The sequence below is a fragment of the Carcharhinus amblyrhynchos genome, chromosome 28 (genome assembly GCF_965287045.1).
Source record: "Carcharhinus amblyrhynchos chromosome 28, sCarAmb.v2.hapA, whole genome shotgun sequence".
NCBI lineage: Eukaryota > Metazoa > Chordata > Chondrichthyes > Carcharhiniformes > Carcharhinidae > Carcharhinus > Carcharhinus amblyrhynchos.
The window spans coordinates 14,373,235-14,388,809 of record NC_137351.1 but is presented as its reverse complement, the minus strand read 5'-3'; the positions used below and the strand labels follow the sequence as shown (position 1 = coordinate 14,388,809).

General features: G+C 46.0%; 1 protein-coding gene across 2 annotated transcripts in view; it reads left to right on the top strand.

Annotated features, from left to right (window-relative positions):
• The first annotated feature begins 13,967 nt into the window (after positions 1-13,967).
• golm2 (golgi membrane protein 2) overlaps positions 13,968-15,575 on the top strand; it is a 79,480-nt gene continuing 77,872 nt past the window's right edge. The window contains exon 1 of one of the 2 annotated variants that reach the window (XM_080214185.1): positions 13,968-14,608. In XM_080214185.1, the coding sequence (XP_080070311.1) occupies positions 14,456-14,608 (153 nt within the window). In that variant the 5' untranslated portion in view covers positions 13,968-14,455. The remainder of the gene's footprint in view (positions 14,609-15,575) is intronic. The other variant, XM_080214186.1, reaches the window with a different exon arrangement.

Below are 15,575 nucleotides of genomic sequence, written 5' to 3'. Positions count from 1 at the left end.
GAACCTGCTCTGCAGGTTAGACAAGAAAATAAAACAGAAATAACCAATTCATCCAGAATTAGAACTTCTTTCTCAACTTAACATTTTAAAAAATCCCAAAGTGCTTCACTGGAATGTAACCTGAAAGAGATTCACACCAAGCCAAAGGAAGAGATATGAGGACATGTTGGTCAAAGAGGTAGATTTTAAGGAATGTCTTGAGAGGAGGAAAGAGTGGTTTGAGCTTTGCTGAAAAAAAAAGAGACATATGAACAAAGCTTTTTGTCTAGCACTTATCAGGACGGCTCGCAAGATATTACCAACAGTAATGGGGACTGGGCTCTGCCCAGTTTGAGTGTAAACAAAGTTAAGCAATGAATTGTTCCATGCTGCATTCTCCATGGCAACACCTTCACCGATCAGAGTCTAATTCCAACCAATCAGCACTCTCTTTTCATGCAAATTGTTGATCCCCTGTTCCTGTTGGTCATTTCTTTTGAGCTTCCTGATGAGTGGAAGACGGAAAGACCATGTCTCTTTTTTTAAGCAATGCTCAAAACAAGGGAGAGGTTTAGGAGCGAAAACATGAGCTTAGGGACCAGGCAGCTGAAGGGATGATTGCCAACTGTGGAAGGATTAAAATTGGAATGTACAAAGGCCAAAATCAATCAAGTGCTGAGACCTTGGAGAGTTGTGAGGCTAAAGAAGGTTACAGATAAAGAGAACACTGAGACCATGATACAACTTAAACAAAACACATATATTGTCATATAAAGCAGCAGACAAAGATCATAAGCTACAACTTACACAAAAATGCAGTGAATAAAGTGCCTAAAATCAGGCATTCCCTCAAACACCAGTTCCAATTTTTGGGTCTGCCTAGACAATCACAGGGGAACAATGATGCTGGCCATGCCCATAAAGCAGTGCCGAGGACAACTGGGGGAGTGTGTGGGGTGGTGTAGGGGGAGGAGGGAGAGAGGGGTGGAAGGCCACAGATATCTACGTGGTGGAGGAGTGGAGAGGGGTGGGGAATAAATTTTTGTTTGGGGTCCCCTTTGGTTCCCAGCTCTAAGAGCCCCCACCTTGCCAGAGTGATGACACAAACCAAGCCTAGTTGTTCTTTGGCAGTTAAAGTGACAAGATCTGGAGCCCAGGATGTGGAGATGCTGGCATTGGAATGGGATGGACACAGTAAGAAGTCTCACATCGCCAGGTTGAAGTCCAACAGGTTTATTTGGAATCACGGGCTTTTGAAGTGCTGCCCCTTCATCAGGTGAGTGAAAGGTGGTGATATCAAATAAATCTGTTGAACTTTAACCTGGTGTTACAAGATCTGGAGAGAAAACTGGCAAGTGGAGCTGGAGAGTTTCACATCAGTTTCTCACCAGAACTAACACTCAGCCAAATTCCCGTAAGATTCCATCCAAAGTCTCTCCTGTTTTTTTAAGTTGGATATTGTGATTTCTGTCTAGGTTGATTCAATCTTTCAGTTTCTGAACTGAAAATATTCTGCTACCTGCATCTGAACTCACATAAAATCCCAGTTCCCCCTTCGCTCCTGGTTGAGCGTCTATTTTAAAATTCTCATCCTTGTTTTCAAATTCCTCCATGCCTTCCCAAATCAATGATGTAATGATTTAGGAAGCCCAACTGGAAAGGAACATAGTTTATTACATATTGTAAAGTAAAACTACTACTGTGGTATATACTCACTAGTCCCTGCTAGAAGTACAGTTCAGCAGGCCCAGTCCTGGGCCTGCCTTATAAAAGAATCAGGTAATGAGTTCCAGCTGGGCAGACCACTGCCTGTTACCAGGGGAACTCATTCTCAACGAGCCCCACGGGGAGATCAATTAGTGACTTCTCATAGACCTCATGGGGGTTACTGCATGTAACCTCCTGGAGACCAACAATACTCTGCAAATCTCTATGCTCCTAATATTCTGGCTCCTTTGTGAATCTTTGATTTTAATTATTCATTCTGATGACATGGCCATAAATTTACTGTCCCACCCAACACAGAATTGGAGCAGGCAAGGGGCGGACAATGGAAATATCCACTGACCTCAGGCAGGATTTTACAGGTTTCGGGATGAGCAAGACTGTAAAATCCGCCCCCCCCCCCCTCCCCCCCGCAATGTCTTCAGCTGACGAGGCTCTAAGTTCTAGAATTCCCTCCCTATCCCCTCTGCTCCTCTATCTCTCTCACCTTCATTAAGATGCCCCTTAAAATCTGGTCACTTGTCTTAATGCCTCCTTATTTGGCTTGGTATTAGTGTCTGATAACTGCTTCTGTGAAACATATTGGAATGTTTTACCAACTTGAAGGCACTATATCAATACAAGTGTCACTGTTGTTGGGTTAAAAAAGTTCAGGCTGTTCTATTCTGGCGACGAAATTTAAATGTTAAGATTAATAGCTTGAATCTAAATTCACTTCACTGCAAACTCCTGCCCATGAGAGACAATCATTTTGCCCTGGCTTAGGTTGGAGGCTGACTTTACTTGTTTTTTGTCAGTATTGTATTGAATCAGGTCTAGGCTTCAAAAGGACCTTGTCATTACTTGACTTACAGTAAAGAATGTTGGCCTTTCTCACAGTAGACCACCCTGACTCATCGTTTTCCCCTCTCCGCAATTAGACAGGAAATTGGCAGCTGAGTTTGGACCCTTTGCCCAGGAATTGATCACCAAACTAGAAACTAAACCGGCGATTTCACTGCCCAAGAATGAAATTCCAATAGAGCTACCCACCCCCGACCCACAGCCCCAGTCCCTACCCCTTTCTCTCACAGTCACCTGGATTCTTAAATGAAAGACCATCTGACTGATAATAGATGTAGAGTTTTGGAACAGTCCTGAACTGAGGTAAGCACTTTTGACTGTTGTCATTTAGAAAACAGGCTGCCCAATTTGCAATTCTGGATTACTAGTCCAGTGACATCAGTACAACACAATGGTCCTGTACTCATCTCAATGTACAGCACTCACTTTTTAATTACCTCTGAAATTGTTGTTTTGTGGGGAAACCTCTGCAGACAATTCGTATACAGTAAAATTTCAACAACACAAATGAAATAAACCATGGCGAGGTAATGGCGTAGTGGTATTGTCACTGGACTAGTAAACCAAAGATCCAGTACAGTGGTATGGTCAACGGATTAGTAATCTAGAGACCGGAGGTTAAGCCCTTAGGCACCTGGGTTCAATTGCAGATTATGAAATTTGAATTTAACAAAAATCTGGCATTAAAAGTCTAATGATGATCATGAAACCATTGTCAATTGTCATTTTAAAAAAACCATCTGGTTCGCAAATGTTCTCCAGGGAAGGAAATTTGCTGTCCTTACTCTGTCTGGCCCACATGTGACTCCAGACTCACAGCAATGTGGTTGACTCTTAAATGTCCCTAGTTTAAGGGCAATTAGGGATGGGCAATAAACGCCAGCCCCACCACATCCCATGAAAGAATAAATAAATAAAAATGACCAGACAATTTGTTTGTGTTTTGCTTGAGGAAGACCTGTTAGGGAAGACACTCCTCTGCTCTTCTTCAAGTAGTGCCTTGGATAATTTGCATTTACCAGAAAGGGCAGGAGAGGCCCCATTTTACTACCTCGTCTGAGAGATGGTACCTCCGATAGTGCAGCACCCGTTCATCAGTGCACTGGAGTGTCAGCCTAGATCAGGTGCTCAAGTCCTGGTTTAGGAAGCAGGAGTGCAATTATTGAACAAAAATGCTAGTTGGTTAATAAAGAAACTCCATTCAGTGCCTAGTGAATCATTTAATTCCTTCCACATAACTGTTTAAAATCTGTTCTAATCTTATGCACTTGAGCAAAGGGCAGCATAAACAGTCCCAAAATAATCTTCCAGCAATATTACCAATTCAGTGCACAGTGTGACTTATCCAAGTCACTGCTGATTTGTAACATCACAGAAGAGAATGTACCATACCAAGCCCGACAGAAAATAACTACCCCAGTGAATAATGCCTGCTGTGGCTATCTATTATTACAACAATAATTGACTTGTTCCTTGTTTCAACTTGTTTCTTGTTACAGAATTAAACTTACTTTGATTGCCTGCCCACTCTTTGAGGCAACAATATTCCCTTTTCCTTTCTTTAAACATCTATTTTGTGTTATCTGCAAAATCATCCACAATAATTCACACAGTCAGTTATACGTGTCAGGTACTCACTGCCAGTTTCGTTTCCCTGTCGCTAATACATTAGGAGGAAAAGTGCTGAGGTCAAAATAGGGAAGAAAATAATAGTCTCAATAACTCCTTATTTCATTCTTGCTGTTAGAACTCTTTAAATCGGGTGCCTGCACTGTCTTGCTTTTGCGTTTTTTGTGACTTCTGCATTGTTGGAATTTGGATATGATATTCATTGAACTTGGTGAGAAGAGATACCTGCATCCCTCATTCCTGTTTGTGCATCTTTGAATACAGAGTAGAATTGTGTTGGATGAGAAAGGAATAGAAAAGTTCGCTGCTAGGTTTGTGTGAAGAGGGATGGGGCTAGGCTTGTATGGAGAACAATTACTTGTGCGCTGTGCATTCTGTTTAATTCAACGTATACTGAAATGTTCAGTCTTTGCCCTTTGACTTTGGTCTTTTGAGGCATTGTCCTTTCCCCTAACTCCCAGACACTATCACAGCCTGCCATAGAATCACCACACAAGTTAGATGTCCTTGCATTTTAAAATGTACTGAAAGGCAATTATCAGGAGCCTTGTTAAAATGATCATCGTTTCACTGGTTTGTAAATGGTGTTCCCATTATTCAAAGTCTTTTTAATTCAGCAGGATGCTAGAAGATGCAAGTCTTATATTCAGCCCACTATTGATTTTGCTCCATTCATAAGTAAACAAAGACAAGCTCAACAAATTCTCTACGTGTCTCCATATATTCATACCAATGTGCACAGAATTCCCACAGGCTCAGTTACATCTTCAAAAAAGGACTTCACATCCTTTGGTCCCTGGCTCCAATGTTAGTGGTCACTAATCTCCTGTCCTCTGAAGGTCTCGGCAGGGTTTGTTCTGTTCTACTATTTGCTTTTAAAACCTCCTCAAAGTCCTCCTTTTCAACTGTGCTTCTCGTCCTCTGTCCCAGCCTCTCGTCTTTTTCTTTTGCTGGGGTAGCACAGTGGCACATCGATTACCACTGCTGCCTCACAGTACCAGGGACCTAGGTTCGATTCCTGGCTTGAGTCACTGTCTGTGCGGAGTTTGCACATTCTCCCCGTGTCTGCGTGAGTTTCTTCCGGATGCTCTGGTTTCCTACCATGGTCCAAAAATGTGGGGGTTAGGTTGATTGGCCACGCTAAATTGCTCCTTAGTGTCAGGAGGATTAGTAGGGTAAATATGTGGGGTTACAGGGATAAGGCCTGGGTGGCATTGGTGTCAGTGCAGGCTTGATGGGCCAAATGGCCTGTTCTGCACTGCATAGAATCATAGAATGCCTGTAGTGCAAAAGGAGGTCATTTGGCCCATCAAGTCTGCACTGGTCACAATCCCACCCAGGCCCTATTCCTGTAACCCCACATATTTACCGTGCTAATCTCCTGACACTAGGATCAATTTAGCCAATCAACCTAGGATTCAAATGAAAGATCGTTCTATACAGAGGAGCAGTCGATCCATTCGATAAGTTGCATGTCATAACAGAATTTATTGAGCATGCCTCAGTAAGTGGCATGCTGATCTTTGTGTCAGAAGCTCATAAATTCAAGACCCACTCCAGAGACTTGAGCACCAAGTATTAGCTGACAAGCCCAGTGCAGTACTGAGGGAATGCTGCACTGTTAGATGAGATGTTATGCCGAAGAGCTGTTTGTTCACTAAGGCAGACGTAAAAGATCCCATGAACTGTTTTAAAGTAGTGGAGTACTCCTTGCTGCCCAGGCCAATATTCATTTCCCAATCCACATCACTAAAATTGAAATCTTGTCATTATTGTATTGCTTTTTGTGGAACATGCTGTGCAAAATCGGTAGCCTTGCTTCCTATAATCATGACAATTCTTCAGAAAGTATTTTCATTGCCAATGAATGCTTTGGGATTCCTGAGGTTATGAAAAGTGCTATAGAAATACTACTGTTTGTTTTTGTTGTTAAAATTGCAGATTTTGCAGAACAAACTCCACAGCCCAGTCCTAATGAGCCATGAATTCCTGCATTTACTAGTCTTGTTGTTACACGTTTATGCTGAGTTTCCACCCAAGACTGAAGTCTTTGCCGCAACGAATATTAAGAGTTTCTTTGGCTTATTTTAAAGTATCTTCATCCCTCATCAAGATTATGGGGTCTCTTCATGAACGTGTAACTCAAGCATTTCAATCAAAATTAAAGTGTGCCACGCAGCTTGCGAAAGAGATGTCCCCAATTCTTTAATCTGATCCTAGATTTGCAAGCCACTGACTCTTTACAATTATCCATTCAGTGAAGGAATGAAGATTACTCAGCAATCCATATTATCAGTGCTTAATTTCATAAGGGTGGAGTACTTTTTTAAAATTTGCATGTGCATCATTACAGAGCCAAGCAATAGCCTTGTCAGTGTACAGATGAAGTTTGTTCATCCTGCGTTCAAGTTTAATCAGCAGACAATCCTCGACCATAATTGGAACAGGAATAGGCTGTTCACTCCCTCGAGCCTGCTCCAACATTCTATATGATCCTGGCTGATCCGACATTCCTCATGTCCACATCCCAGCTTTTTCCCCTTTACAGATGAAAAATCTATCTATCTCAGCAGTAAACATACACAAGGGGCAACACTTTCTGTCTGCGCTCGCCCCAAAACCAGAACATCTCACCCGAGGTCAATGGACCTTTGCATAGCCCGTCCACTATGATTGCCATGACTGGTGGGATTCTGCCCGCACAGCTCTCTGTAGCAAGGAATTCCAGAGACCTTTACTTTCTCAGAAGACTAAGGAAATTTGGTATGTCTGCTACGACTCTCACCAACTTTTACAGATGCTTCATAGGAAGCATTCTTTCTGGTTATATAGTTATAGTCATAAATTACTTACTTATTTATTTTTTATCACAGCTTGACATGGCTCCTACTCTGCCTAAGACTGCAAGGAGCTACAAAAGGTCGCGAATGTAGCCCAATCCATCACAGAAACCAGCATCCCATCCATTCCTGCTGCCTCGGCAAAGCAGCCAGCACCCCAGCCTGAGGTCACATACCGACTGACCTGTGGTTATAAATAAATTCTTTTGCAGCAAATGAAGGTACAAGACTAAGAGTGGAAAGAGATCAAAGTAGTAGAATTGTTATGGATTCCTGTTGCAATTGGTAAGGCTAGAAACCATCATAAACCACTCAAGCACAGCTACTTCCCTGCTGCCATCATTGAATGGACTTACCTAGCATTAAGTTGATCTTTCTCTACACCCTAGTTATAACTGTGAAACTACATTCTGCATTCTCTTTTTTCCTTCTCTATATATGGCATGCTTTGTCTGTATAGCGCACAAGGAACATTACTTTTCACTATATACTAATACACATGACAATAATAAATCAAATCAAAGACTCACAACTGTGATAATAAATTCCTCCTCACCTCAGTCTTCAATTAGCGTCCCTTTATTCTGAGACTATTCCCTCTGATCCTAGACTGTCCCATCAGGGGAAACACCCTCACAGCATTTGCCCTGTCAAGTCCCTTAAGAATCCTTTATGTTTCAATAAGATCAACTCTCATTCTTCTAAATTCCAATGAGTAGACCCCCAACCTTTCCTGATTAGACAATCCCTCCATACGGGGGATCTTCGACAACTTGAGTCATTGTTTGGACTGCATGACATCTGCAGCCTGGATGACCTCGGGATTCAGACTGATGTTGGGTGGCCGCACAGGGGCCTCAGTCTGTCCGGAAACAGGTTAGAAGGGTCATCTATCACTGTGGGAGATCAGGCCCAGTGGATGAGCAGTGGGGCCTATGTTGAGGGAATGGTTTCTGTCAGATGTTTTCTCCTGCCATAAATCCTCAGATGTTACTTCTCAACATGATGGGCTCAACTATGTGGAGTGGCATGAGGCAAGGCCTACTGCTGGTGGCTTGAGGAATCCTTGCATAAGGGTAGACCATCTCCAGTATCTTGCCTGTTCCAATTACCTTCCTGATGTGAGTTGTGGTGATGGTGGGGGTCAACGTTGCCCAGAATTGGGAACCAGAGGGATTGAATTGATCAAAAGATATCTGTGATGACGTGCATTGTTGAGGTGAGTTGCACATTGATAAATTTGGTTTGGACAGATTTGTACCATTCTGGGGCTCGGTATTTTGCAGTTATGAACATACAAATCAGGAGCAGGAGTAGGCCACTCAGCTCCTTGAGCCTACTCTGCCATTCAATAAGATTATGACTGATCTGATTGTAATTTCAACCTCTGTCAGAGGCCTAGTGTTGTCATCCATAGTAGCCTGAACAGTCTGTCCTGGGGTATCAGTATAGTGGTGGCACTAACCCAGGGAGTGAGAACTCTTTTGACAAATGGGCCAATGTGCCAGATTGTACTACAATGAGGTTAAGGAAAATTTCCCCTGTTTTAAGATTCCTTTGAAGGCTATTTTCATGAAAGTTGTTAATGTGAGGAGTTGATCACATGAGCTTCTTTCTTGTTGAAAGCCAGTGTGGTCTACCCTCAGGATTCGCTCCACTTCTGGCTTGATTCGGTGTAGGATAAGGTGTGCTATTACCTTGAAGCATACTGAGAGCTGTTCCCAATGTGGTCTCCTCTAAATTGGAGAAATCAAACATAGACTGGGTGATCACTTTGCTGAGCACCTTCAGTCTGTGCGCAATTAGGACACTGACCTTCCTGTTGCTTGCCATTTTAACACAATATGCTCACATGTCTGTCCTAGGCCTGCTGCAATATTCCAGTGAAGCACAACGAAAACTGGAAGAACAGCATCTCATCTTCCAACTAGGCACATTATGGTCTTCCAATCTCAACATCAAATTCAACAATTTCAGGTGATTAGTCCTACCCCACCTCCACTCCTTTGTTTTCATTTTATTCAATTTTTAACTGTTCTCTACCTTTAATTTCTTTATTGCCTTTATTTATTTTGTTTTTAACTCCCCCACTCTTTTCCCCTATTTTATCCCCCTTTCCTTACCCTTTGGCCTTTGCCCTTTCCCCCTTCTTCTCAATTTTCCTTCTCTCCCACTCATTTTCCTCCTCCCCACACATCTTAATCTGTCACAGTTTACCCTCTGATTTCAGCTTCTCTGCCATTTGGCCATTCACACCTTCTATTCTCCCTATGGGCTTTCATTAACAGCCTTGTTTTTGTGGCGATGACTCATCTTTCATTCCGTCACCCTACAGTAGAAGTATCTCCCACTTTCTATACCTTTTCATTTTGACAAAGGACACCTGCTCTTTTCTCTCCTTACAGATGGTGCCAGACTGCTGAGGGCCACACAGTGGCACAGTGGTTAGCATTGCCAGGGACCCAAGTTCAATTCCGACCTCAGGTCATTTTTTGTGTCATGCGTTTGCACATTCTTCCCGTGTCTGTGTGGGTTTCCTCCAGGTGCTTTGGTTTCCTTCCATAGTCCAAAGATGTGCAGGTTAGATTAATTGGCCATGCAAAATTGATCCTAGTGTAAGGGGGGCTAGCAGGGTAAATATGTGGGGTTATGGGCATAGGGCCTTGGTGAGATTGTGAGCAGTGCAGACGTAGTCAGTCAAATGGCTTCCTTCTGCACTGTAGGGATTCTATGATTTTCTAGCATTTTCTCTTTTGGTTTCTGTGAGTAGTGATATTGGATATTTAGTTTGTTGCTAATTTTGGATCTTTGCCTGGTGTTGGGAGGCTGAGGACTTTAGGCATGCGCTAAGATTTTGTCAGCCTTCCCTCACATGCAAACATATGAGTTAGGAACTGGATCAGGCCATTCGGCCCCTTGAGCCTGCCCTGCTTATCCAATAAGATCATGGTTAATTTGATTGAAACTCAACTCCACTTTCCCACATACCCCTGAAAACGTTTCACCCCCAATAACCTTTCACCCTGTGTTAATCAAGAATCTACTGAGTTCTGCTGTAAAAATATTAAAAGATTCTGCTTCCAGAGAAAACATTTCTCCTCACCTCTATCTTAAATTAGTGACCCTTACTTTTAAACAGTGACCCCTAATACTAGATTAACCCACAAGAGGAAACATCCTCCCTGCATCCACCTTGTCAATAACATGCAGGATATTGCTTTTCATTCCTCTAACTCCAGTGGATGCAAGCCTAGTCTGTCCAACCTTTCCTCATAAGATAACTCACCCATTCCTGGCATTAATCTAATAAACCTCCTTATAACTGCTTCTGATGCAATAACATCCTAAATGACCCTTGTAAAGAAATGGGCAACCCAGGAGTGTGTCCATGGGCCAAGATGTTTTAGGAATTCAGGAAGAATGTTGTCATAATGAGCAACAATGCCCAGACTGATGGTTTGTCATACTTTGTCCAACTCTAGGGTGGTGAAACATTGAGATCTGGAATTGTACTGCCTATTATAGGATTACCACTCACTCTGGATTTGCTCCTTTGGGGGTGATTTTACCAAAATAATTCCAAGTGCTAAATGAGTGTGAAAATGAGAGAGAATTGCACTGATTTTTTGGGCAAACTCCAAGTTGCAATCATAAGGCAATTGGAAAAAAGATGTGATTCTCACAAGCAGGGGGAATGGACAGAGCCTATTTGCACTGTAAAGCCGGCACCATTACGCAAGTGCCCCAATCACCCAGTGCACTCTGTGCACTAGGGGATCCCCTGTCACTTCCCCCCATCCCAGACATTGCACATCCCCTCCTGATCACTACCCCAGCTTATGTTGATCCTCACATCCCCGATCGCTGCTCTGGCCAAACCCCATCCCCCTGATCCACGATATCCCCACTAAGGAATTCCCCCCTCCTGCCTCCCCTGTTATGGCCCCACCACCTTAGCATTGCAAAATTTGAAGATATATTCATAGAATTTTGCAGAACAGCAAGAGGCCCTACGGGTCCATCATGGCAGGTGGCACAGTGATTAGCACTGCTGTCTCACAGCGCCAAGGACCTGGGTTCAATTCCAGCCTCAGTTAACTGTCTATGTGGAGTTTGCATTATCACCTCATGCCCACATGGATTTCCTGCCGGTGCTCCAGTTTTCTCCCACAGTCCAAAGTTGTGCAGCTTAGGTTGATTGGCTATGCTCAATTGCATCTTAGTGTCATAGAGATTAGCAGGATAAATATGTGCTGTTACGAGGATAGGGTCTGAGTGGGATTGTTGTCAATGCAGGCTCAATGGACCAAATGGCCTCTTTCTGCACTGTAGGGATTCTATGATTCTATGTCTGTGCTGGCCATTAAGTACCTATCTATTCTAATCCCATTGTCATGCATTTGGTTCACTGCCTTGTGTGCTATTTATTTATGGCGTTTCAAGTGCTCATATAAATGATCCTTGAAGGATTGGAAGATTCTGCCTCCACCATCCTTTAAGGCACTGAATTCCAGATTCCCACCACCCTCTGATTTATCTCTTCAACCTACCTGTAATTCCAGACTATGTCCTGCATCCTCCCTTTCCTTCTCCCCGATGCACTTTATGAGTGGTATGTTTTGATTGTACAGTGCACAAAAAACAAGACTTTTCACTGTATTCCAATACATATGTTTAAAGCTTATTTATTAGGCTTACATTAACACTGCAATGAAGTTACTGTGAAAATCCCCTTAATCGCCACACTCTCTGACACTTGTTTAAGTAGATGGAGGAACATACCCTAACCAGTATGTCTTTCTGACTGCGAGAGGAAACCAGAGCAACCCAAAGGAAACCCATGCAGACATGGGGAGAATGTGCAAACCCTGCACAGATAGTAACCCAAGCTGGGAATCAAATTCGTGCCCCTGGCACTGTGAGGCAGCAGTGCTAACCACTGTGCCACTCTTGCTAATCAACAATGTGACAACAATATATCAAATCAAATCCCCTGGGTGAGAAAGCTTTCTCTCAAACCCTGTCTACAAATATCCTGCCCTTGATTTGATTTGATTTATTGTCACGTGTTAGTATACAGTGAAAAGTATTGTTTCTTGAGCGCAACACAGATAAAACATATCGTTCATAGAGAAGGAAACGAGCGAGTGCAGAATGTAGTTTTACAGTCATAGCTAGGGTGTAGAGAAAGATCAACTTAATGCAAGGTAAGTCCATTCAAAAGTCTGACAGGAGCAGGGAAGAAGCTATTCTTGAGTCTTGTTGTCCAACAAGGGGCATACATGCGATGGGTCGTATGATGGCTGCTCTTGGATGTTTCGAAAGTAGCCTAGTACTTCATGTCGTTAGCGTACGCTTAAACTGGACCAGATGCTGGGCAACACAACAGCTCAGTGACTATCACTGTTTGCTGTGCAGATACATGGATTTGGGCCAGTGTCTGCCGGAGCTTGCACATTCGCCCTGTGCTTGCGTGGGTTTTCTCCGTGTGCTCCAGTTTCCTCCCACACCCCAAAGATGTGCTCTTAGGCTGATTGGTGTAACAAATTGTCCCTAAATTAGTCTTCCCTCAATGTGGAATGCCATAAGCATAGATAAGGGCATGGGTGGAGAGGGGACTCATAATGTTAAAATGGCGGCACAGGCTCGTTGGGCCGAAGGGCCTGTTTCCCATGCTGTGTTGTTCTTTGTTGAGTCAGTTGGTACGTGACCTTAGACTTCTCCCTGAAGGAAGAAGGTGGAAAAGAGAATGTCCGGGGTGCATGGGGTCCTTATTTATGCTGGCTGCTTTGTCAAGGCAGTGGGAAATGTAGACAGAGTCAATGGATGGGAGGCTGGTTTGTGTGATGGATTGGGCTATATTCATGACCTTTTGTAGTTCCTTGCTGTCTTGGGCAGAGCAGGAGCCATACCAAGCTGTGATACAGAATGCTTTAAAGATAGCTGTAAAGATTGGTGAGAGTCATAGCTGACATGCCAAATTTCCTTAGTCTTCTGAGAAAGTAGAGGCATTGGTGGGCTTTCTTAACTATAATGTCGGCATGGGGGGGATCAGGACAAGTTGTTGGTGATCTGGATACCTAAAAACTTGAAGCTTTCGACCCTTTCTACTTTGTCCCGGTTGATGTAGACAGGGGCATGTTCTCCTTTACGCTTCCTGAAGTCAATGACAATCTCTTTTGTTGTGTTGACATTTAGAGAGAGAGTATTGTTGCCTCACCAGTTCACCAGACTCGCTATCTCATTTAAGAACATAAGAACACAAGAAATAGGAGCAGGAGTAGGCCATCTAGCCCTTCGAGCCTGCCCCACCATTCAATAAGATCATGGCTGATCTGAAGTGGCTCAGTTCCACTTTCCCGCTTTCTCCCCATAACCCTTAATTCCCTTGCCTACCAAAAACCTATCTACCCGTGTCTTAAACCTTATATAACATAAATGACTAAGAATTAAGAAGAAAATGGGAGTGCAAATATATGAATTCCGCCTGTTTATGGGCAAGAATGTTCTCACAGTGCCAAGCACCCCCCCCCCCCCCCCCCGACTTTAAGGAAATGGAAAATTGAAAAATGCACAGGGGTTGGGTCAGGGTGAGGCATGCTGCTGGGATGCTACATCCGCGTAAAGCGGGATGTGGCTAGAGCTTGTGTCACAACCTGCCATCCACAGCAGCAACAACCCCCAGCGCAGCAAGCTCAACGAATGCGGAAGTGTGGCTGTGCCCGCTCACACTAACCTGCTAGACCCGCAACTTCCCCTCCGCCCACCTGGGGGAGAAGAAACCAATGAGAGCGCGCGGGCCGGCAGTCTGATTGGTGGAGCCGCCGCTTCCAGCCCTGCCTCCCCTGCACTCGTCACAATGGGCGGTGAGGGTAGGTTGCACCTTACTTATAAGGGGAGGGCGGGCACAGCCGAGCGTCCTCGGGTAACGGCCGGGGCCGGGGGATAGACGCGGGTGTAGGAGGAGCGGGTCGACCAGATTGAGTCGGGAGGGAACATTTATTTATTAAGGGGGGAAAAAAAAACACTCATTCCTCAGTGTTGAGGGCGACTGTCGATCGATAAACGTCAATCGGTCGGTCGCTGAGGGGGAAAAAATTACTGTCGTCGGCGGCGGGGGGTGCTGCTTTGAGGAGATTGTTCGAGAAGCGGCCGTTTGGACGGTGACGAGCGGTGGCTTGAGAGGCTTAAAATCGCCCTCCTTCCCCGGGAGGATGGAGTGAACCGGAGTGGCGGCTGGTGCAATCTCCTCAGGCCCGGCTTGAAGGGAGAGGAGGGTGGCGGGGCCCTCACTGATCGTGGCTCGGTGCCCGGGAGGGGTTTGACCCCCTTTGCCCCCGCTCTGAGGCCCCGTCTCCCGGCTCTGAGGCCGGTGTCTTGCCCCCCCCACCCCATCCTCCGCTTTATTTATTTAATTGATTATTCTCCCGGCCCCCGCGATGATGTTCGGGAACAGCCGGCGGGGGGGCCGCCTGCCGTCGCTACTGCTGATCGGCCTGCTGCTACTCATGGCCGTGCTGGCCTTCAACTACTGGGTGCTGTCCAGCCGCCACACCCGCATGCAGCTGGAGGTGGCCGAGCTACAGGTGCAGGTAGGGCAGCAGCCAGAGCATCGCACACCGGGGCGAGGGGGACGGGAGGTAGCATCAGCTGATGGGGTGAGGGGGTCAGACCTGGGGGCGGAGGGGAGTACACATGCCCCCAAGGAAAGTGGGGGTATACGCGCATCTGGGGATATTGGGGGGGTGTTCCAGGGGATAGGGTTACAAACACCTAGGGATGTAAAGGGAGTATGCACACTGAGGAAAGGAAGGTACACATGCACATTGGGGCAAGGGGGTTGTGCCTGCCCGCACGTTGGGGCAAGGGGGTTGTGCCCGCCCGCACGTTGGGGCAAGGGGGTTGTGCCTGCCTGCACGTTGGGGCAAGGGGGTTGTGCCTGCCCGCACGTTGGGGCAAGGGGGTTGTGCCCGCCCGCACGTTGGGGCAAGGGGGTTGTGCCCGCCCGCACGTTGGGGCAAGGGGGTTGTGCCCGCCCGCACGTTGGGGCAAGGGGGTTGTGCCCGCCTGCACGTTGGGGCAAGGGGGTTGTGCCCGCCCGCACGTTGGGGCAAGGGGGTTGTGCCCGCCCGCACGTTGGGGCAAGGGGGTTGTGCCCGCCCGCACGTTGGGGCAAGGGGGTTGTGCCCGCCCGCACGTTGGGGCAAGGGGGTTGTGCCCGCCCGCACGTTGGGGCAAGGGGGTTGTGCCCGCCCGCACGTTGGGGCAAGGGGGTTGTGCCCGCCCGCACGTTGGGGCAAGGGGGTTGTGCCCGCCCGCACGTTGGGGCAAGGGGGTTGTGCCCGCCCGCACGTTGGGGCAAGGGGGTTGTGCCCGCCCGCACGTTGGGGCAAGGGGGTTGTGCCCGCCCGCACGTTGGGGCGTGAGGGGAACATGGGTACATGCATGCTCACCTCGGGAAGGGGGGAATACAACTCACAAACCTGGGGAAGGGGTGTAGGAAGAGGGTGAGAGAGTGAGTGGGGGATGAGGGAAGGGTGAATGGGTTGGGGAATAAAC